This window comes from Triturus cristatus, chromosome 8 (genome assembly GCF_964204655.1).
Source record: "Triturus cristatus chromosome 8, aTriCri1.1, whole genome shotgun sequence".
NCBI lineage: Eukaryota > Metazoa > Chordata > Amphibia > Caudata > Salamandridae > Triturus > Triturus cristatus.
In genome coordinates, this window is record NC_140591.1 from 324,091,716 (window position 1) to 324,115,633 (window position 23,918).

Here is a 23,918-nt window from a genome sequence, read left to right on the forward strand (position 1 = left end):
TCGAGATCTATGACGTCATCTTGGCAGCTAGGCGTCCTTCGACAAAGACTGTATATGTCTGCTGTTGGGACAAATTTATGGCTTGGTGCTCCTCTCCAAGGTGACCCGTTTTCACCCTCCTTGTTTGAGGTCTTATTGTTTGTGTTATTTTAGTCCAGCAAGGCCTTCACCTGGGCACCGTTAAAGGTTATCATTTGACCATATTGGTTGTTTGTACTCTTAACTATCAAGACTGCTTTCTTGGTGCCCATTACATTGGCCCAGAAGGTCAGCAAGCTTCATGCGCACTGTTAACCCTCTATGTACCAGCTTCTACCCAGACAAACTTTATTCTGAGAACTAGCTATAAGGAAGGTGCTCCTAGTGTATGTTTGTATAACAAATGAGTTTCCCTATACAAACCTACACTAGGAGCACCTTCCTCATAGCTAGTTCTCCTTGATGTATACATACATTCACGGGGAAGTGAACTGGCCCCAGTACTTTTCCTCTCTCTCTCCACCTTGATATTTGTTAAACTTTTTTTCTGAAACATGCCTCTTTCCTGCTAAAGGTGATCACTTCCTTTCATATTAGCCAGACCATCAATCTGCCATCTTTTTTCGCTCTGCCTCATCCTTCTAAAGAGGAGGAGAGACTCCCCGACTGGACCCATAGAGAGCTCTTTCTTTCTACATTGATCGCATCACAGAAAATAAGTTGAATGATCAGCTGGAGCGAAAAAGTGCAAGGTGGTGCAGAATCGAACCATCTCATGATAGCTTGTATTTTGTGTCAAGATCTGCTATTCATTAGCTAAATAGCAGCCTCCCGAACATTTGAGGGCCTGTTCCACCAGAGCCAAGGCCGCTACCATAGTGTTAGCATGCGGGGTACCTGTCTTGGACATCTGCCAAACAGTCACGTGGGTGTCCCTCCATATGTTCATGAGACACTACTGCAGGGAAAATTGGGACCTTCAAGAAAGACATTTTGGCCTCTCTGTGCTCCAGGACCTTTTGTTCTGGGCCAGTTCGCAGACCCACCTCTGGTGAGGTATTGCTCGGGTATCTCTACCAAGGTGAAAAATCTTCAGTTACTTATCTTTGGTAACACTTTTTCTAGTAGAGACTCTAACGGCAGATTCCTCACTGACCCTCTCATCCTCCCCACTCTAGACACTGCACACTGGTCAAACATTGCATGTGGCTCAGCCTTTGTGGCACGGAAGTAGTCTCAAAATAAGGTGATGCCCACGCACTAGGGTGTTGCTTATATGATGTTTAAGCTTAGACATTGCGAAAGTAATGTCTCATTTTGTGATGGAGTATTGCTAATGTGAGGCTAGAGCGCTCTTTTTGGATTTAAACTAGGATGCCTGAAAACGACATTTTATTGGGTGAAAAGTATTGAGGTAAAATGTAATATATTATAGTATAATAAAACACTATATATGGCCTTTTGGGTTCTTTTGTTGAAAGGGAGTGGATCCTGTGTCTTTCGTGTGTGCCATTTTAAGTGTTGTTTTAACTGGAGTGTTTGTTGAAAGTAGAACGCATGTGTCTTTTTCCAGCCGCTCATCTTTCCCGCCTTTTGTTCCTCTCTGCAGGCAAACATGCCGAGGACATATTTGGGGAGCTGTTTAATGAGGCGAACCACTTCTACGTCCGCGCGAACTCTCTTCAGGACAGGATTGATCGGCTCGCTGTCAAAGTGACCCAGCTGGATTCCACGGTGGAGGAGGGTGCGTAGTTCTGATTGTGCGCGCGCGCTCAGCCGTCGGTAAAAGCACAGTAATTAATTCCTCCGCGGCCGCTGCTCATTGTTTGAAAGTGTTCAGCTGGCTTGGCATCTGCGACTGCTGCTGTACAGTGAGCTTGGGAATAGCTGACGGTGATGAGGTGAATATAGGGTATCCCTTTCATCGGTCCTGCCCGGGTGAGAAGGTGACAAACTGGGATGGAGAACAGCCATGCAGCCCGTTCTGCATCACTGTGAGACCTTGTCCATAATTAGCACCAAACCCTCGGCCCCTGTCTTTAACATCAGTCCAGAGTCCGTTTCTAAAATTATAAGCAATTTATATTCTCCTATTTGTTTCTATTACATTATTGTTTTACACACACCCTTTCATCCAATTAGGTTTCTTTCCATGGTGGTGTTTTCTATAATTATTATTCTCCTCGTGTCTTTCTTGCAATCTTTCTGCTGTGTACAAATTCCCATTTCTTTCTGCAGCTGGCATGGCAATGTGAATCACGACTTTGGATGAATGCTGTCCACTATCACAGGGCTCCACTTTCTGGTGTTACGTTCAGTTTTAAAAGCAGATGCCTGAGAAAAAAAAAAACCTTTGATGTTTAGTTCCCAAACATTTGCTTTCAGTTTTCGAACGGCCACTGGAAGTGCATGGTAAAGGCTAGAGGGAGGACTTGTTATCTTGTTAGACCCTGAAATGGAAAGGAGTCAAGCCTGCCTGGGGAGGGATGGACCTTAGGCTGTGTTTTCTACATAGGACATGAACCCAAAACAAACCTAGTGTAAACTTATACTGTACACAGTGGCCAGTGCCTTTTCCTCATCTCATACATGGGGACAACAAGCCATGTATGGTTTAAGATTCCCTTTGCCGTTCTTTGCAGTCCTCTCTTTTTTTGCAGGGGGAGATGTCTTCTTAAATAAACTGTTGTTACTTCTTTGTTTTTTTTAGTGGTTAAGTAAGTGTCCTCCATAATTTACTGCCAATCCTTTGAGTTTTTTGGTTTCAGGTGGTAGGTTGCAATTTCTTGTCGTGGAGCTCACTCATACGTTCTCTTTAATGCTGCGTTTCCTCTGCTATTTAGTGCTGATATGGAGCAAATTCTCTGTTAATCCGTCATATATTTTCATCATTGTAGTGAGATAGTCCTGATGGCTAACCATTTCTCCGAACTTAAAACCGCTTTTGATTCCAGTTCTCATTTCTTATTAGGGTCGAATCTTCCCAAAAGACTTTTGTTGTTCGACCTCTACAGAATCATCATAAGGCTAGGGTGCTAACCTTTTGGGACAGTAAATATGGTAAATATATCCTAATGGATAGAAAGACTATACATTAGGTGTTCCCTTCTGGAGGATTCAATTATCTCTTTATAGGTAGTGAATATATGTTCACACAGCAGGTTCGTATACATCCCTCTTGAGTGAAGTATCTCAAAAAGGATCGTCTTATTACGGGTAGAAGACCTCTGTTTAAAATTATCTCACTACCTCAAATCTTCTACATAATGCAAAATTCCCACTTTTCAATACCTTCCCATGTCTTCAAAACGTTTACAGCTAATCTAACTTCCTTCCTTTGGAATCCCCCCCCATCCCTCTTCCCAGCCTCAAGAGTGGTGATCAATACATCTTTCCAAACACCCTACTTGGGTAGACTGGGAATCCCGGACCTACGGCTCTACTACTGGGCTGCCCAAGCTCTGCCTATCCATGTCTGGGTGTTTGGGATCCGGGAAAATCTGGCACTTCGGATCAAGTTGTATTGACTGGAATCCCATGGCGTATTAGTGCAGCTATCCTATAAGAAACCCAAAGCCTCTCTCCTACTCTCTACAACAATAACCATCAACAGTTGGTACAGTGGGTGTCATGGAATAGGAAACTGACCAAAGAAACGCCCCTATGGTCCGGTAACTGGATCGTTGTAGTGTCTGTGCTGGCAGGCCCCCAGATGTCATAGGTATATCCAAGCTGGGGGATGTTTGGACCACGAATCACATGAAATCCTAAACAGATGACAGCTGACTTCAACTTACAGAAGTCCCAGTTATTTCTGATTCTTGCAATAAAAGCATGTCTATGACAAATAAAAATACAGGTTGAATCCCATACCTCCGTTCAGCCACTTAGCGAAGCTAACCCTGACCAAAGTTGAGAATAAGGGCATATCTGGTTTATACCGAACCTTAGTCAAAAATATGCCTGGTCCCTTCGTGGAGCTCTGAACCAAATGGATAGCAGACATCAAACAATTTGACGACGATGACTACTGTGGTGCTAAAATGGCTGCTCGCGAGTCAGCCCTCTCAGCACAGGTGAGACTGGTTCAATTCAAATATTTTCACAGGTTTTACTATTCTTCAGCTCAATTGTACCACATGCAAAGAACCCCGTTCCCAGCTTGTACTCGATGATGTGGTGTGCACCGGGCTCTTTCATTGACATGGTTTGGGAGTGACCACTCACCCAAGAGTACTGATGGCAAGTTAGCCACCTCGTGCGAGAGATTGACATCCCATTGGATCAGTCCCCTAAAAGTGTTCTCCTGGGGATTCAGGCCAGTTGGGAAGGAAACCGGGCGATGAGATGTTGGTTGCACTGTGTCAAGTGATGAGTAAGCGGGATACAACTCGCAACTGAAGGCCATCGGCAGCCCCTCCAATGTCAAGATGGATCCGGGGCATGAACCAAAGTGCTGTGGCTGTAGACCCAGTTTACAGGAACCGGGGCTGTGCGGGGAAACAAATTAAGATTTGGGGGGAATGGTGGGAATACTATCCACAGTTCAGGGCTTCCCTGTGATATTCCCTTTCACTACTACTATGAGCCTGACCCCCTACACCTGCTGGGCCCAATCCGATTAGTGCTCAATGCTGATGTACTTCCATTTATGTATTCAACATCCTTTGACTGTGCAAGTTTTTTTTTTTGTTAAAAGAAAACCAACAAACCATGTTTTTTTTTTTTTTAAAAAGGATTATTTTAAATCCTAAAACTCTAGGGGTGTTGTGTTAGTCCAATATAAACTTGTGTGCCTCCTGGACCAAAACAGAATTCAAACTTCTTTTCTTCTTCGTGAATGATGTATTGTAGGCCATACTTTGGGGTTCACCCACCCTGGTTACAGAGGAGGGCCAGTGAATCACTATCCCGAAAGCAAATACAAACTGTACTTTAAATCTCTATAACTCGCACAAAATAGAATAAACCGCCTGGGCAAAGTTGCACAGTAAAAATTAAATCTGTATATCACTCGTTAATGTCCAATTTCAGTTTATTTTGTAAGTGTACGTTGTGTTAAAGTGCTTTTAATATTGTTTGTGTATTCACAATGTTACTTAATTTTAGCAAACAGCACTGAGGTATTTTTAATGTAATTCTATTATTTGTAGCTATGCTTGTTTGTTAGTAGTTAGGAATTAAGTATTGCTCTGAAACGAAAGATGTTTTTTAAAATTGTTTTTACAGTTTCGCTGCAAGATATCAATATGAGGAAAGCATTCAAAAGTTCCACTATTCAAGATCAGCAAGTGGTGTCCAAGAATAGTATCCCTAACCCAGTTACAGATATCTACAATACATGTGACAAGCCACCTCCTTTGAACATTCTTTCATCGTACAGGTATGAATTTTTGGACATGTCTTTATTTGGTAATCGATGAAGTTGGTGTGATTTAAGAATATAATGCTCAAAGGCTGAGGTTACCAATTCAAAAAAGGTGTTCTGGGGACACCTCCCTTCTAAATAGTGATTTTTACATTTTTTGTATGAATTCAAGGAATTTGTCTATGTACAAACTATGTGGTAACTTTCATTTTGGGGCACAGTAGTCCAGTCATCGCCTTTGAGGGCTGTAAAACGTCTCCAGCATTGGATCCTGGTTATTGCTTTTGAACTTATCCTTGCAAAAGATGCAGATCTGGTCGGGGACAAATTACTGTTGAAGAAAATATTCTTTAGGATGGGCTTTTCAAAAACTCGTACTACTTTTCCTGTGTATTTTGAGTAGGACATTCAGGCCATTAAGAGAAGACTTTCTAAGTCTGGTGCTGCTGTTTTTGATTTTGTGATTAACAGAAAAAGATTTAAGAAGCGCTACGGGCAGAGGGACGTTTGCTCTGCCCGCCTCACCTGTCTTTGATTCTTCCAAAGAACTTGTTTGTTTATGTGGTGTTCCTATGAACACTGTATATTGATTATTCATTTGTCAGTATACTTTATTTGTAAATACCATTGTCCTTGACTATGGGCTATTATTTATTGAGAATGGATGTCCACTATTGTGCCTTATATTTAAAGAAATTGTTTCCAAATTCAGGGTCTGCTGGGCGAGCATTGATTAGCAGCCCACTCATCGATTCTAAAAGTGTTCTGCTAAGTGTTTTTAAGGGAACTATTGTTTTTTATAATACTGAATACCCAGATTCCTGGGCAATATCGGGTGTGCCCCATTTCCTTTTATATTATCAGGGTACTCGTAGGTCAACTTGAGCCTTTTTCAAGTTCGTAGTACTGCGCCCTGTGGGAGCTCCTTGAATGTGCCTGAGGCGGTCCTTCCACTGCCCAAGATCACTCACCACAGTGGGCCCAAACGAGTCATGTTTTGGCATTATGTGCTTGCTTAGGAAAACCTTTCACTGGGTTCCTATGCAGACCAGACAAACCCTAGTCCAGGCTCTAGTAGTGAGTTGCTTGGACTATGGGAACTCTCTGCTGGTCGCAATGAATGAAGCCCTCTTTTCCAGACTTCAGGTGGTGCAGAACTCAGCGGTCCTTCTTGTCTGCAACCTTCCGCCTTGCACGCCTTCTGAACCTTTGTTACGTTCTTTCCAATGGCTTCCCATCAAAAAACATTCTCTATTTAAACTCCCCTGTTTGGTTTTTAAAACTGTGCACGGAAATGGGCCACAATATCTTCGAAATAAGCTGGAGTCGTACATCCCACTTGAACTCTCAGATCTAGCAAGCTATTACTTTTACGCCCTAAGCGTATTCGTACAGCTAGGTATGTGGGATGCTCATTTTCCTTTTTGGCCCCTAAATATTGGAATCAACTACCCCTCCTGTTACACTATTGTCCAAACTTATCCTCCTTCAAGAAATCTTTGAAAACCTGGCTATTTGATCTCTAACTTCTTCATCGGCCACGTCCTGTAAGAGCTGCTCAAGCGCCGAGAGATCCCCTCGGGGATTATTCGTGACCTTAAAAAAATAAAATGAATATAAATAAACTAAGTTCTGAGCAAATCCACTGCTGACTCCAGCAGGAGGAGTTCTCCAGGCCCCTTCGCCTGCACCAGTGAGCAGAGCTGGCGTATTGTCTGACACCACGATTTGCCTGCGGCGAGTAAACTCCTTACACAGACGGGCAGAACGGCGGGACTTGGTCATGGCAGCTGCTGGGCTGAGGCTGTCTGCAGCTCAGGGGACAGACGAGGCAAGATGGAAGATGTAAGCAGATTCCCTGTGACCTGCACAGACTGGGCTCAAGAAACCAGGAGGAGTCAGGGCTGCCTTCCCGGATCATAGCTACCTGTGTGCAGCTTGAGCTGGGATTAATGCTTCCAGCAGCTTTTCTCCATGGGGAGTTTCGTGACTTTGATCTAATCCCTAGGAAGCCCTTAAGGAAAAATAATGTGAACCCACCTGGGTATGGGCCTGCCTGGTGAGCAGTAGGGCTCATCAACGAGACATTGCATGGTCATCTGGCCTGGAGCGCACATGTGCCTGTGTGGCTCACCTTATAGGGAAGGGTACGATGCAGCATAAGTTGAGTAAAGTGACAGTTGATGGTAAACAAGGACACCAAGTATGATGAAATTGTATTTTTACATCTCCAAGTGCTTTCCACACTATGCTTCTGAGTGCTACAAAGTCACAATGAGGCGATGGATTGGTGCCTTACTAAACTATAAAATCCAATAAATTGATTGGTTAGCTTCCGCCCTTGAACAGTGCAGGGAAAGTATCTGTCCAGACTTGGCACATAATCAATTGTCCCACAATTTCTATTGCCAGGACCTGTAGAAGCACTTTTGTGTGTGTGGCGTGGGGGTAATTGGGGGTTGGAAGTGGGGCCGGTGCCTCATTTGTAAATGCCCAGGTCTCACCAAACCTGCTCAGCTTCTTATGCTTTTTTATGTTTGAAAGCCCCCAGCTCCTCGTTTGCTCTCTAGCCCTTCTCACTATTGTTTTCCCCATCATTTGGCAGTATTCAGCTGCTTACATCCCTGCTCCTCCATTGTTTCCTGTCCCATTTCTTGGAGTTCTGTTCTTAACTTTACAGCTAGTGACAGCTGCAATTTCACACCAGGTTGCTCCTTTCTTTACCATGTACTTTGTTGCATCTTTTATTTCTTTTTTGATTTACCACTCAAGATGGACATTTGCTGGTGTGTTTAAAAAAAAAAAACTTTTTACAAGTGTATTTAAAAAAAAAAAAAAAGGGGTAAAATCCTGCTACGTCATGATGTATGCGCGTGCATGCATGGTGACATGTGCTCACACATAAGTCCTGATTTTAGAACTAGAGTCAGCCAGTTTTACTTTTTTTATGCTGATGCTGTTCATCATAGTCAACAAGCATTGCCTTTCATAATTGGCAACAAACACTGCCAAAGCCAGAAGGTGGGCAAACACCATTCAAGGTGAGATCTGTTGGCATTACCAATGCTTGTAGTTCTGGTGTGATTGCTCTGTCTGTTAGAGCTCACTTAATGATGAACGATATACACGTGGAAAGCCCAGTTTGGCCTGCCCTGCTCAGTCATTAGATGCTTGAAGTGATATTCAGATTTTGGATTGGACCACAGGACAGAATATATGGTTTTGGACAGTGGGCCCGCCCCCTTCAGCCATTGCTTTGTTGGAAATGAAATTCAGATTTTGCATCAGCCCATTGGAAAGCAATTGTATGTAGAGAGAGTCGGACAGCACGAGTGACAGTATTTTGCATCTTTTCTTCAGAGTCCACATCAAGAAGTAACCAGCATCGGAGGCAAAGGAATCGGTCTCTTTCATGCCGCACCATACACTGGTCCTCAATGTAGCAGTATGCTGTTGTTTCTTACGTAGGTAGTGAGGCCAGAGACACCACCATGGCCCTGCATATGGAGTGTCTCACAGGGTAACTTCAGCAGTTGTTATGGTGATTTTCATTGGTGCTCAACTACAGCGCTTACAGTGCTAGGCTATACTTGCATCACTGGCAGAGTGCTCTTGCTATAAGTGACTCAGTCAAGGCATCATGGTTAGTCCTCATCCAGGCCATAGCGGCACAGAGGCACAAGGTGACCTGAAAGCACTCCTCACGAGAGAGTCAAAAGAGACCAGAGAATGACAGTGCAGTATGATAGCCCGCTATATAGAACCATGCCAAGTCACCAGAACTGGGCGGTGGCCGTACAGCAGCACCATTTTTAGTGGCAGCATCAATCGCTCTTTGCTTGTGCTTGGTGCACTGAGGCTGAGCGAGAGTGCCATCAGACTCTGACACAATTAGTGTACTCTTGTACAATAAACTCATCATATCTTATTACCTTTCACTGATCTTTTACCTACTGTCTGTACCACTTTACTCTCTGGCTTTCATATTTCAATCCTCCTACCCCTGCCAAAGTCTAGATGAAATCCAAAAGTGTCCCTCAGTATCTCCTGAAGAGCTGCTCAAGCCAACACCCGAACCTTAAATAAAATTCATAAGCAGAATGTTTCTTTGAGAGAAAGGTTTTATTCATCTAAATAACATGGGCGCTCCAGCAAGAGGCCTGACAAAAAACTCTAAGCACAGGTAGTTATACCCTCATCCAGCAATGGAAATTTACTCAGCAGTTCAGTCTTCAGGCAAACAGATGTACATTCATTATCCGTGTAACAACTCCTTCCTGGTGCGTTGCTACCATTGTCAGACAGTGCACTTTTCCCACTGCAGATCCAACTTTCACTTGCAAATGCTAGAACGAGAACATCATATCACTGCCTAGTCTTCCCATGTCATCTGAAGCTCAGCTCTGACAAATACCCTTAATTATTAGTATCTGAAGCATAAGCATGCATGAGTGCTGTAGCAATGTTTTCACATGACACAGGAATGATGGAGTAGGTTTAGTGTTTGAATTTGTGGTCTAGGTGCCCACACTTGCAAAAAAAAAAGAAAAAGTCTGGAAAAGAAGAGTAGAATTGTTTCACTCGCTGCTATTTTGAAGTGCAAGCATTGATCATGTCACACAATTTTCTGTTATTTGTGGTTTTTATAAAGCTCCAAGAGGTAGCCTCAAACTCTTAGAATAGGGAAATGAATGTTCAGAGTCTTGCTGGTACAGTGAGAATCCATCAGCTAGTCAAATGGTAGTGTCTACTTGTATAATCCTGATAAGAGATGCTGAGATGCAATGGTAAGTCATTGTGTGATTCAGCAATACCCTTAAAGGCTTAGGCTGTTGAATGCCAGTGACCAGTTGTGTGCATGTTACAGACAGGATACTTTTGTTAGGTAGCTGTCTTGGTTGGAAGGTATTAGGGTAGTGATAGTCATAACAAATTATGGGTGTCTTTAGAACAATATCTGTTTAGCGCTGTGTGTAGCATCCATGACGCTTTCTAAGGTTACAAGCTCAGCTATAACTGACCTGGTGGCCCCTCCCCTCTTCAGCTAGTTTAAGTGCCTCAGATGACATAGCAGACTATTGAAATTGCTTGTTTTACGCAACGCTTCTGTGGAATTTCTCTCCTGCTCGCTCTATTTCTCATTCTTTATTCTTGTGTCTCTCACTCACTCACACACTAACACACACACACACACACAAACCCACACACACTAACACACACATTATTACTCTTGCTTTGTCTGTCTCAGTGTTCTTCTGTTCCGCTCTATTTCTCAACTTTCTGTCTCGCTCTTGCTTTCTGTGCTGTTGCTTTCAGTTGGTGCCTTATTCATAACTGTCACATGATGCAGCCTTCTATGATGGCATGTTGGCACAAGTGACAGAAGGGACGTGGTGAAATATTACCGCATTAGACTACGCATGGAAGGTTTTCTGTTGAAGGCTGTGAAATTGTCTGTGAGGATATAGAGGCATTGAGTGCCATGCTGCAGTCACATGTTCTCTTATGTTATGTTGGGTTATGCTTTGATATGGTTTGTGTGATATTACCGTGCTTTGTAGAGTACTAGTTCACAAACTCTTTATAGTGCTAACTCTCCAATACCAATCTATGTTGTAGAAGGTCAGTTTGGTCTTTTGATCTTGCAAAGTTTTCCACAAGAAGTTGCAGAGTTTTGCTTTCAATTAGTGTAGACACACAATTCCTGGTTGGTTTTTATCTAACCTATACGCTTTCATTAAGGGCTCAGAGTAGGACCGACGACTATGGTCTAGTAGATTATGCTTACACCAATTTACAAAGAAAGCCCAACCAATGATGTGGGGTGGCTTGCTTATTAACTTGGCTCATTTGATTCAGAGGGAGCTAGTGTAGCTGGGCCTCTTCAATCAAAAGATGCAGTCAGTGTTTTACTCCTGTAATCAGCAGAGCAGCTCTACTTTACAGCCAATGCATTTGGGAATTTTGAAGTATGGTAGTGATGGTAATTGCTGTTGCCTCTTACCACTGTAAATATAGAATGGACACCGTACTGGTAGCTCAGTGTGTCTCAGGCAATGTTGGAAGTGCGTGGCTTAAGATCATAAGTTGATGTATTCAAGATGTTGTGTAACCTTAATCTGTGTATGCGAGAGAACGTCATTGAGAGAACGTCATTGAGACAGGCTATACCCTCATCCCAGGTACCCCAAGTCACAGCTGCAAGAATTGTTGCAGTAAGTGTTGTGGCCAATGAGACATCAGAGCATGAGATGAGTTATGAAGTGGCTTCTCTGTACTTGAGGAGGTGAACTACTGAGTGATATAAGCAGCAGGGGCTAAGTATGAGATACTTGTAGGGTTTTGTGGTTTTGGAAAGACCGTGAAGATGAGCTTCACATGGATGAAGTGTTGTGTTGGGCCAGAGCACTGCATGTTATGATGATGATTTTGGTGGCACTTGACATCTAGCACATCCTCGTTTCCTTCATTGCTTCAGATCAGGAATTTCGCTTGGAATGTATGTGAAAGAAACTGCTCACCTTTGGGAAAGACTTGCCATAGAACAAGAAACAACTGGACTTGAATCAGGACATTTTTCTATTTTTATAATGCTGTGAGATTGTAATGAAAACACAAAACCCAAAGAGCATGATTTTGTGGCCACCTTAAAAGTACAGGAAATCATAATAGACTTGATGAAGTCATTTTTACAAGAATACTAATAAAGTTGATTTCACTCAAGGACCCAGGAGCAGGGCTCAGTGTGGTATTTGTGAGTATTGAGGAATCCGAGAGGTGGATGAAATGTTCATGCCGACACAGAGAGGCAGTCGGGCAGTTTGTAAAGAAATTTGAAAGGCTTAAAATGCATACGATTACACTTCAGTACTTACTGGTCTTACAAATGAAGTGTGATGCATGAATCCACAAGTATGTGCCCAAGAATGTATGGTCTCAACAAATGAAATTGCAAAGTAGTAAACATTTGGCTAGAAGCCAAAACCGTATTTGTGGTGTAATGTGCGGACAATAATCAAAATAGTCTTAAAGGCTTTAATGTAAGGTAATTAGAATGCTCTTTGTAAAGGACTGTAATGGTAGTCAGTAATACTATGGAGCAGGGCAGACAAAAGTCTTGAATTTAAGAAATGCAAGTGCTTTTATGAATAATTTCAGTGGTTAGTGAATAAAGAAGCTGGTGGAGCCTAAACTGGACTAGGCTCTGCAAACTGGATATTGGTCACAGTGGGAAAAGTCATCTTAACATTTAGGAGCCCATTTGGAGGACAATTCCTTAGCGTTGGCTGGTTGCAGGTAATGTATTAAGTTTTTAGCACAGTCATAGAATGATTCCGACTATTCATCACATATTTTCATTTGCTTTGTGGCTTTGAAAAGGAAATGAGTAGGAGCTGGTGTTTTCTGAGGCTGATGAGTGTAATTTTTAAGATCTCACAGCGGTCTCTCATGGTCAGGTTTTGCAGTGATGAAAGCTCTTGCGCTTTTATCCATTTTATCTTAATTAAAAAAAAATATGTATTCATTGGTACAAAGTGTGGGTTTTTCTAGATGTGGAATAGCTTCTGAATGTTCAGCCAGATGCGTGAATTCCTGCATAACAATGGAATAGCATCATTGGCTGCATTGCCTGTGCCCAGCTTCTTCTCTGTGCCCAGCCCTGTGAAGCAGTGGCTGCTTGTAAGACCTTTGCAAGAAATCTCTTGTATTGATGTGAAACACCGCCACTGTTATTAGGTGGGCGTAGAACACAGCTATCTTGCTTCCTTCAAAAGATTCCCGTTGCAAAAGTTGCAAACATATACAGGTCAGTAACAGCATGACATCTTATTTTGGGTTTCCTTTGTAACCAAGAGGGCTTTCAAGAGGCTTTCTGATGAACACCCCTTTCTTACTGGCTTACTGTCTTTTGCTCAGCAAATACAATTCATATCTTACGAATACATACAATACACAGCAGGGCTGACTTCTGAAGTCCCAATGGGGCAAATCTTTGCCCGGCAAATTTTAGGCTTTTTGTGTCTCATTGGTAAGTTGGTAATCACCATAATCCTGTAATAAGGAAGTAGGTATGGGTTGTTGTGGAATGTCTCTAAGACTGACTGCTCTGAGGCGGGTGTCTCCATACACCAAATAAATGTTTTCAAATAGGGCTTGATAAAAATGTAACATTTCTATCTTTAAACAAATCTCACTTTTGGACACATCCATGGACAGTCCCACAAGAACAAATTATCTGAGAAATAGGAATGGACTAACTCATGGGTACTTTCAAGGATGGTCATAAAAACCTGACACTTGCTTCTTTTGTGCGATCTTTTAATCAAAAACGTTTATCTGCTGGACCTTTAAAACAATAAAACAGATTAGTTAAGCAGTCACGTCTTGAATAACCACAAGTTGTCGTTGAACTGCTAAATCCTTCGGGATCACCGTTTTGAGTGGGGGTCACCCAATCACAACCATTTTTCCCCACAAGAAAAGTGAGATGCTGAGAGTTTGAGCCAAGGATCCAAAGAAGAACTCCAAAGGGGGTACCCTTTTTTATTGGTTTGTGACAAACCAATCTATCGACTTTTCCTCCAATTCCAATCGTAAGAAGTCTATAAAAATAAATCAACACACAACAAATATGATCCTCTTTGCTCGATGCTGGCTATGCTGCTAGTGGTATCCAGACTTTTTCTCCCATTCCAGAGTACCAAATCTCCAGCACAGGCCAAATCTATTCACTGTATGAGGCAAGATACCACAGCTTACCCTGACTTTGTTTAAATTCTGAGTTCTAAATACTCAAATTTGATACCTGAATTTCCCCAATGACTTCATGGTTATCCTGAAGAGGCACTGCACTTTCACATGGCAATGATTCTGAATTCCATGTCTACAGGAGCAGGTTGATACAAGTATGTGTCAAGAAGAGACTGTTCTACATTAGATTCTACATGTTAACTACAGTTTTCTTCTTCTTGAAAATTACAACTGGCTGCTATTTCTGATTTTCACAAATGTATTTCACAAGCAATTTAGTTTTTTACCATCCTAGCAATTAACATTTTGCTGAATGTCCTTACAAAGGTCTTTCTTCTTGATTAAAAAAACAAGCTCCTAATGGGGACATGAACATTATCATGACATAGCATACTACGCCCCCTCACCATCCTTAAGAGTCAGGGAGATTCAAGCTCTGTTTTCCCTTGAGCAGTGGTTCAGTTTTGACATTTTGCTCTTATGCTCCTCCTGGGATAAGCTTCCCATTCTATTTTAGTTTTGATAAACATCAAGAACTTCCATGATGAAGAAATAAATATTACTTCATTGGAATCCTAGTTGTACATCACTGTTCTTGTCTATGGATTTACAAATGATGTTTTTTCTTTCCTGTTAAACCAGCCATATAGTTGAAAATTGGGTTGGTCGGTGCTCTAAATGTGGAAATGCCAGTCAGGATTATCTGCTAGTAGGTTATAGTGGCGACCTCTAATTTAAATTACCTTTTTAAAAAAAAAGAAAAAACAGCAGAACACTTTATTTCTTGTCCACTATGATTTCTTTTAAATTTTCACAAGGGAAGGTTTTACCTATTGAGATATGGTCCTGGAACCAGCATGTAGTTGGGTATATTTATGAAGATGCCCATGATTGTAACTGGTATTACATAATTGATTTCTCTTTTTCCCATCTTGCTTTTTCGAAGTTGCTTCTAGTGACTGAAAATCTACTTGAAAGGCACATGAACTGAAAGTGAAAGAAAGTGAGGGGGAGACGTGAAGAAAAATGCTGTACAAAAAAAAAGAAATCTTATTAAAGTCCTGATCCAGATTATTTGAACGACCTGTAACACCTATATTTTTGTAATCAATTTTATGGGGAAATTGTATGCACAAATTCATATATTAACTTAATTCCTTCAAAATTTTCTTGGGGGTACTAACTCCCCCACATATGCCAGAGTGTTTGAATATCTCATGAGCGCTTCTTATGAAATGCCTCTAAAATTTATGATTACCACTTTTACAATTGACCAGTCACTTAAATTTAGCTTTAAATATACATCGCTGCTTAACTTCTCTGTATCAGTGCTTGTAGTAAATACATAGTTTATTTAAAAAGTTTCAGAACTGGCATTTATATTGTCATGTTTCTAGTGAACAGGCACTTTTTTCCTTTGCTAGGCACTTCACAGTATTTGTCTTCAGCTTGCTAATGATCAGTCTGTTGGATTTAATGTTTATGTTGGATTATGATGTTCATGATGCAAATATAGTAATTCATAGAAGACCATGAAAGGTTAATTTGATCATTTCTTCACAGACTTTCCAATGTTTTTCTTTCTTTTCACCATTTCTTTTTCTTCTCATATGTCCACAGAGATGATAAAAAAGATGGTTTGAAGTTCTACACGGATCCTTCCTACTTCTTTGACCTTTGGAAGGAAAAAATGCTTCAAGATACAGAAGATAAAAGGAAAGAAAAGAGAAGGCAAAAGGTGTGATGAATCCTTCCAGTATGGTACATGCAGGCTGGCGAATTTCAGCTTGAGTTCCTTGTGTGTTGGTAATAGCATTAGGATAAAATAACAACAATCTCATAATATTGATCAAAGCACCCAATGATGCCCTTTCACTTTGAAAAGTGTAACATTGAACTAATTCAAATATTGTATTGTCTTCCTTGCTCATCCCTGAAAGCTTGAGTGCACCAGAAGAGCCTCCCCCACATAAAACTTGATCTAGCCCTTCACTATACATTCTATTGTAGTTGCATTCTGAATAGTTTCTGAATAACGTGTTTGGGTATATGATGAGCCTGCGTATGTGAAGCGGGCTGGGCAGGCATGATCAGTGAAAAAGTATTTGTTTAGAAATAGCAAAAACATTACAACTCTAGGTGGGCAGAAGAGTATCTCTTACCTCTAGCAGCAAGCTGCACCGTACACCAAACACAGCTACGTAGGCCAGATGGCTATGGATAATCCTTAAAGCTCTCTTGTGGTGATTCTGGACATTCCTTCCCATGACTTTTCAATAGTCCCAGTGGCTTTAGTGAACTCCAGAAATCATCTGTACACTTGTTACTGGGTCCAGACACCTATCCTACTCCTGTTATTGTTGCCATGCCTACAGTACTTGCAGTTTAAAGCCAATGTGGTACCATTAGTGTCTGCAGGAAGCCACGGCCCTCCTGTGAGTCAAACTGCTGTGTTTTTACCTCTGTTTTTTTTATTCCGGTCTTAATTCAGCTCATCTCTGCTTTCATCCATAGATGGTAAAATAGGAACTGGAGTTTAAAATGTTTATAGAGATATTTGCAATGTAGTTAGTACAATCTGCATTGCCGTAACACAGTTTCTTGATCATATGCCTCCTCTGACAACATTCTTGTTCCTCTTTTTTCCATGCTGTATTGGTTTCTCAGGAACAAAAGCGTGTAGATGGCACAACCCGTGAAGTGAAAAAGGTTCGAAAAGCCAGGAACAGGCGTCAAGAGTGGAACATGATGGCATACGACAAAGAGCTTAGACCAGACAACAGATTATCTCAGAATGTGAGCCACGGGGCATCTTCAGAGGGATCACTATCCCCAGATACTAGGTCTGTTAACTTTTTAGAATAGTTCAAATCTTATGACAAACCAATAATATTTCAGTGTAACTTCTGCATCATTGCATTCTGTCTGACAGTCTGGCTTTTTATCATTAACTTTACCAATTACGTATTTGTATATCTTTCAAGTAAAAGGTAGAAGTAGTAATTATTTTTATTTTTTAAAGCACGGTCCTTCATCATTAAATATGTTTTGATTTTGGAGCAAATATAAAGATTAAGTTAACTTGTAAAGATTAGTAAAAACAGTATATTTTTTGCTGCTTACGTTGCTTAATAGCAATTTCAATAGTGTCATTTCTCTTTTTCTTCTGTGATATATGGTTTTACTTTATATGGTTCCATTTGGGTGGGTTAAGGCGACACACAAACAAATACTGAGTTAGAAATGAAGTTACGCATTAGAAATTACATATTGTATCCCGGCTGGGATCATAAGTTGTTGATCCTCCTTGCATGTGGTCTGGTAAGTGAGCTGGTATTTCCGACCCTGGAGCTTTAGCTTCCTGGCTTACCAGTTGCTCAAGGATTTTGGCGGGAGGGGGGTGTAATATAGCCCATCACGAGTTGGAATTGGAATGGATTTATTAGGGCATATACTAATTCCTAATTCTATGCCTCTGGAATTCCTTATTTTGCCCCAGATTTTCAGCCAGTCATTTAATCTGAAAGCAGCTGAAATCTCTGAGTGACGGTAAACACCCATGGTATTCATGGAAGGTCTTATAATTCCATTGAGGCCCCATTGGAATTAAGGTTAAGTGTCCACACGTAATGAGGGCCACCGTTGTTATGGGACAATTCTAAAAGTGAGTGTAATTTGTCTATTTGCACGTTGTGGCAGTTTGAGCTAGGCTACGAGAAAGGTTGGAGATATGTAGTTTCTTTCATTTGATGGCACTTGTTTGTTGCACCTCTTTAAAATAATATTGGAATGGTTCTATGCACATTATAAAGATTATGAGAACAGCTTGCTTGACCTAAATTAAATGTTCTTACTGTTGACTAGATGTACCACAAATATTTTACTCCAATTTGTTTTTTTAAATATATTTTTATTTGTATTTATAGAGAACAAAACCAAAAATAGTATACAGAGAACAAAACATTTGCAGAACATGGAACCTCTCAAGGTTAAAATTGCAGTATCATAGTGATAGGCATATGGGGAGAATAATGTTGACAACAGTAGAAAGCCCCTCATCCCACTCACTTTTCTTAGGACTCCTGGCGGCAAGCCAGGGAGAGCGACCACTCGGCGTCACTTCCATCTCAATTCGCCTCTCAGCTCGGTATGTCCTCAAGGGCACACCAGGGATCCCATAACATAAAAAATTTCCTGGAGCTGCCCTGAGCCTTGTATATGAGCTTTTAGACTCTCATGCACCAATTCATGCATGTTGGATTATCAGAGGTTCAGAACTGGGACTCATGTGCCCCGATACCCTCCCCTGTCTAACAGTGTCACACCCCATAGCCACAGAAGTAGAATTGGAGGTTGGTCATTCTCCTACCAAATCCTGGAACGACTTCTCCAACACATCAGGGTCTCCTCCTCACTTCTTGATTATTCAATGAGTCTTCTTGCACCATTGAGACTGCCTGTACTCAGGCCCAAGCTCACTTCATGCCTACTTTCACCTACTCAATGCCTGATTACATTCACGGGTGACGAGTAGCGCTCTACAAATCCACTTTCCATTACATTACATATACCCTGAGCCACCAATTGAGGGGTGCGCACCAGTGCTTAATTTGTAAAAGAGAGTGTGCTAGTGCCGAATCTCTGCTCAGAAGCCTGCAGCCAGGGCAATTAAACATCAGTGCACTAAATACTCAGGCTGGTAGTCTTAAATCCAGCTAATTTCTCTTTAATCCGCTACCAGACCCTCCTTGCCCCTTTATCTCACTCCTGAAGATTCCTGCTACCTCCTTTTGTGACCGTTTTTCTGTCTTTCGCTTACTGTGTACTTCCAAACAGCGTGTGTTTCCTCTCTTCACTTAAAAAAGGTATGATGTGGTTAAAATGAATGCTGGTCCCTTAAAAATAGGGCCCTGTGGCTCCCACCATCTCAAATTAAGCTCGGATGAGCACCACATTTTCTCTGGTTACTGAGTACAGCTTCTGTGTGATAACCCACCTGTATCCCTGTACTCGGGGACAGTGGCAAAAGGTGTGGAGCAGTGTCTTTCTCAGACTGCAGATAGGCAGGGGTCACTGTCGATACTCTCCAGGCTAAACAGTCTAGTCCTTGTAAAGTAGGCCACGTGCAAAATCTTCTGTTGGATCAGAACGAATCCTGCCCTTATGGCCGCCATCCAAGGGTATCTACATTCTTCATGCCAAGCATAGTCTTCCACGGCTCCTAAATCCCATCCCCACTTGTACCTCAAGCTTGTCAACAGGGGGAGGCTATGGGTGAGCATGGTGCTGGAAATGAGAGAGGGCATGTTTAGTCAAGGGAGCCTCAAGACTTTAGATTCCAGTGGTGTGTCCTATGCTCAGTCTTGTAACAAATCCTCATAGCCGTATCAGTAGGTATCAGTATCAGTAGGTATCACAGATACAGATACTGGCTCCCAGAGAGCTCATAGAGCTTCTGCAGTTCAGCAAAGGTTATCAATCCATATGACCCCCAATTTGGAGGTGTCCAGGAGATTTCGTTTGCCCCTCCACCCTCGGAACATGCCTCAGTATTTCAGTCTCACAGGATTGTCTGCAGCGTCACTCTTTCCTTCTAACCCAGCTTACTCGTTGCCGTTCTCCAGGTTTTGATCACTATGGCTGTCTGGGGCAGAAGCCACTTCAACCGTCCCCTATTGTACAGTGGTCATGTGTAATTTACTCCATGTTATTTGATCCTTTTACCGATTCCTTATGAACTTGACTTGAAGTGCGGAAGTGACTGGTGTAAAAAAGAAAAAAGATGAAAATGAAAGGAGACGGTATAAATAAATACCAGCATTTGTAATACCAGCATTGTCCCGGCGCTGGGGGCCGTCGGAAAGATTAAGCGAGCTATTGCCCAGAGTCACATGATGCTGGGCTAACCTGCCACCGGTGCCGGGGATCGAATCGTGAACCCCGTGGTCAGGCACCCAGGCCACTGCGCCACACCTCGTCGGCTATAAGAGGGAGGCGAATCACTGAAGGAACCTCCATCTTGTCTACCATTTAGTAGCATCGCTTTTCAAAATCCACTTCAAAGAGTGCGTTAAATGAGACCTCTAGAATCGTACAGTAACATAACCAAGTTCCCTTTAAACCATAAGCATTTTGAGGACTTCCCTCTCAGTAAACAAATGACCTTACCTGAACATGCCCAGCAATTAGACTTACTTATGAAGTGGTGTATCTTCATCTAGGCTTTAGCTTATTTCATCACCAACCCCTAGAAGATGTACAAATGTTTCAAAAACCAAACTGGAACCAGGATTCTGCCTCCATAACAGAAATATTTTCCTAAAAGGAGGCAACAAATGACATTTCCATAGGGAAAAAGGGAAGGAGTGTGTTTGGACTTCACAATTTATCATAATCTAGCAAGACCCAACTCAACCTGTATAGGTGTATAGCACTGGTTCAAGAGCAAGGGAGCTCTAACTGCCATCCTCTCCAATTTCTTGGAAAGAAAGGGAGCCACTCATGAAGTCTACAAGCATGAAATTGTTTCCATTATATGTAAAATGTCACCTTATCTGTGGTGGCAAGCATCCGTGCAACGCTTCATTTCCCTGCCGGGGAAGGACAATAAAATATACTAAGCAGGAATGTGAACTGGTTGAGGTAGAATACAGCACTTAACATTACATCTATTGAAGATATGATTATATTTTTCCGTCTCTTTGGGTCTATCTTGCCAAAATACTTTTCTCACGATAGCTTTGATTTTTTGAAGGAGAGATTCTGATTGGGAGTTAAGAATAGGTGCAGGCCAGATCTTATTTTTGCTTTTTAAGTCATGATTACCCAAACCGGTGGCTTGCATGCACTCTGTGAAGTTGATCCATTGGAGACTTGCATATCATTAGCAAGCTATGCCTTGGTCTGTCACAGGGACAGAGTTCAGCTTTAAAAAAATATTACTCAATAACTCTTTCGTTGTGAAAGGATGTTACAGCAGAAATGTGAGAATGCTACTCTCTATGTTGCATATGCGTGTTTCCCCTCTTTTAAATCTCTTGTATGGTCCTCATTGCAGTCAAGTAGAACATACTTCAGTTGCCAGTTATATGACAAATCCAGTAATCTTAACTCTCATATGTCTACCCTGTTTTTGCACATTTCTATTAGTCCTTCCTAATGGTCTAACGACGTGCCGCTGTTCCTATACTCCCTACATTGTGGCAAGGACTTCCTGGTAGTTGTTTTAACTTTTTGGGCAGAAATCAGTGGATTAATGAATTTGTGTTCCATATTCTTAAACATTTTCCTGTCTTATTCTACAGAGCGATGTGTGTTTGTGTTTTTCTTTCTTCTTTATAACAGTTAAATGCTCTTGCAAGCACTCTTCTTGGGTTTTTATTGTTATTTTGGATGGTATTTCTTTGAACTTTATTTTCACAGACTCACAGGTATTGTTTTCATTATTGTAATTCATGTTTATCCATTTTTCCAAGTTTGTCTGTTTATTGTATGAGGTTCATGACTCCAACTCTTACTTGTCCAAGAATTACAGAATTACAGTTGTGGAACATGCTAGCCTTGGGGTTACTGTGTGTAAAAACAGTACCTGAACTTCCTAGGCCCATTACAAGAGAGCCTCTCAGACATTCTAGTGCTGCCCATTATTAAAATTAAGTAAGGATTTTCATTAGTGTGTTTTCTTCCTATTGTGTGGATGACCACAATGTTAACAAACTGTTGTGAATATACCTCATATATTATTTTCTTAGTGACGGTACAGTAGCCCAGATGTCTCCAGACAGGGAAGCCATTTCTGGGGTTATTCCTGCCTCTACCTTGAACCTTAATGTCCATCTGCCAGATGCTCCAAACATTTCTATCTGTAGAAAATAAACTAGAAGTAGACCAGCTCTGAGTGTGTTTGGTTCTGCATAATGCTGCACTAGTCTTTTCTATAGTTTAGACCAGTGGTTCCCAAACTTTTGACTCCTGAGGACCCCCACTGAGTCACCACTGGAAGCCGGGGACCCCCAAGCAATTTGTAGGATTTAATTTCAAACATTAAAACAGTAATTCGAAAAAATAAACACACACGTGCACATAAAACAAATACTCGAATTACTAAGGATTTTAGGGGCATATTTACAAGTCCCTATCACCATGGAAACGTCACTTTTTGCGATGTTCCTGTGGCAATAGGGGCTTTGCCTTATTTACAAGGCAGCGTTAAGCCACTTATTGTGGCTTAAGGCTGCCTTGTAAATAAGGCCCCCTTTCACGCAATGCTTAGCGTGAAAAAGGTGGGCAGTGGGAGTTGCAGTGGGCGTTCCACTCCAATACCCATTGATTTTGACGCTGCCCTCTATTTACAAGGTCAGCTTAAATAGGAGACAGCACCAAAATTAAGACCATGAAAACCTGGTCTTAACTTGGCGAAATGAGGAGAAATGCCTTATTTCTCCTCGTTTTTGCTTTTTCCAACGGAAAAAGCAAATCACCTTTGATTGTTTATGTTCAGGAAGGTGGACCTTCCTGCACATACACAATCTTTAATAAAAATGACGTTTTGTAACTTTCATGTGTGCTGCATTAGGCAGCACACATAGAAGTGACAAAACGGCATTACAAACTTTTTCTTGTGCAGGAAGTGGGAACATAGCAGCATCAGGATAATGATAGACTGGGAATAAACATATGTAGCTAACTTTTACCATGCAGTTTGCAAGCAGCTCTTTGATGACAGTTTATAGGACACTGCTAGATTACGATTGTCCCTTATGAATTGCACAGTGACAAAAGAATCTCTGTGACAAAATCAGTAACCCACTGACCTATGCACATAAAATACTGTTTTTTAAAATGCATGGTACACGTTCTTTGCAGTAGGCATATTAACCCTCTGTGTCACATTAGATAAGTCAAAGCTGCCACTGGACAAAACTCTCATCTCTCTCCAGCAGGTACATTAATCACTGGCATTTTCTTGACACTTTTATAGTTGCTCGAAAACTGCTAATTTAACAAGGAACTTTGCAGTGCTTTTAAAACTGCTGCCTGCGGACCCCCTGGGAATGTGCCACGGACCCCTGGGGGTCCTCGGACCCCAGTTTGGGAAACACTGGTTTAGACTACCCAAACTTGTGGATACACAGTCATCATATTCTGAAGACTGAGATGTAGAAGTTGCTGATTTCTGGCTTAGATTGGCACTTGAACCGTTGACCAACTCTTCTGCCTCTTCCCTTACTGGGCAAAAAGCCAAATCTTCTGCATGAATAACTCCTTATCTACTTGTTGTAGTAAGGCCCTGCTTAGGTCCCCTTGGCAAAATGAGAATTGTGTTGGCCTCGCCACATCCTCCTCAACAGCATCACTGGGGGTTGCTGCTTCTATAATGTAAAGACTACTGGCAGTAGCCTGCTCAAATTCAAGCAATTGCATTTTTGTTTTTCAGGAGAAGTTTGAGAATAGACAACATAAGCATTATACATTCCCAAATACATTAGGTGGCCCATCAACTTCTTACAAGCCACATTGTGTGGTTCATTCTAGTGGTTGGTCTGTTTTATCAACACCTCTCATATTCTTGTTATACTCGAAAAAACGATTGGACTTTGAATGTCTGCAGAAGACCCCAAACCATAATAGTGCCTTCAAAATGAGTTGTAATGAAAACATTCCCTCGGTCAGGGAGTTACATACCCTTACGAACAAGCTCCTTAGGGAATCCTTTTTGGTTTGTTATTAGTTCTCACATGCTGTATAAGTATTTGAACAGCTGTTTGTTTTATAAAAAATGAACACACAAAATGTGAAGGGAGGAAAGCTTCGAGAAGGT

General features: G+C 41.6%; 1 protein-coding gene across 5 annotated transcripts in view; it reads left to right on the forward strand.

Moving 5' to 3' along the window:
* The window catches only part of WASF3 (WASP family member 3), a 182,948-nt gene that overhangs the window by 87,821 nt on the left and 71,209 nt on the right, over positions 1-23,918 (forward strand). For all 5 annotated transcript variants that reach the window (XM_085621619.1, XM_085621617.1, XM_085621618.1 and 2 more), the window contains 4 exons: positions 1,589-1,723; positions 5,209-5,362; positions 15,719-15,836; positions 16,766-16,941. In XM_085621619.1, the coding sequence (XP_085477745.1) occupies positions 1,589-1,723; positions 5,209-5,362; positions 15,719-15,836; positions 16,766-16,941 (583 nt within the window). The remainder of the gene's footprint in view (positions 1-1,588; positions 1,724-5,208; positions 5,363-15,718; positions 15,837-16,765; positions 16,942-23,918) is intronic.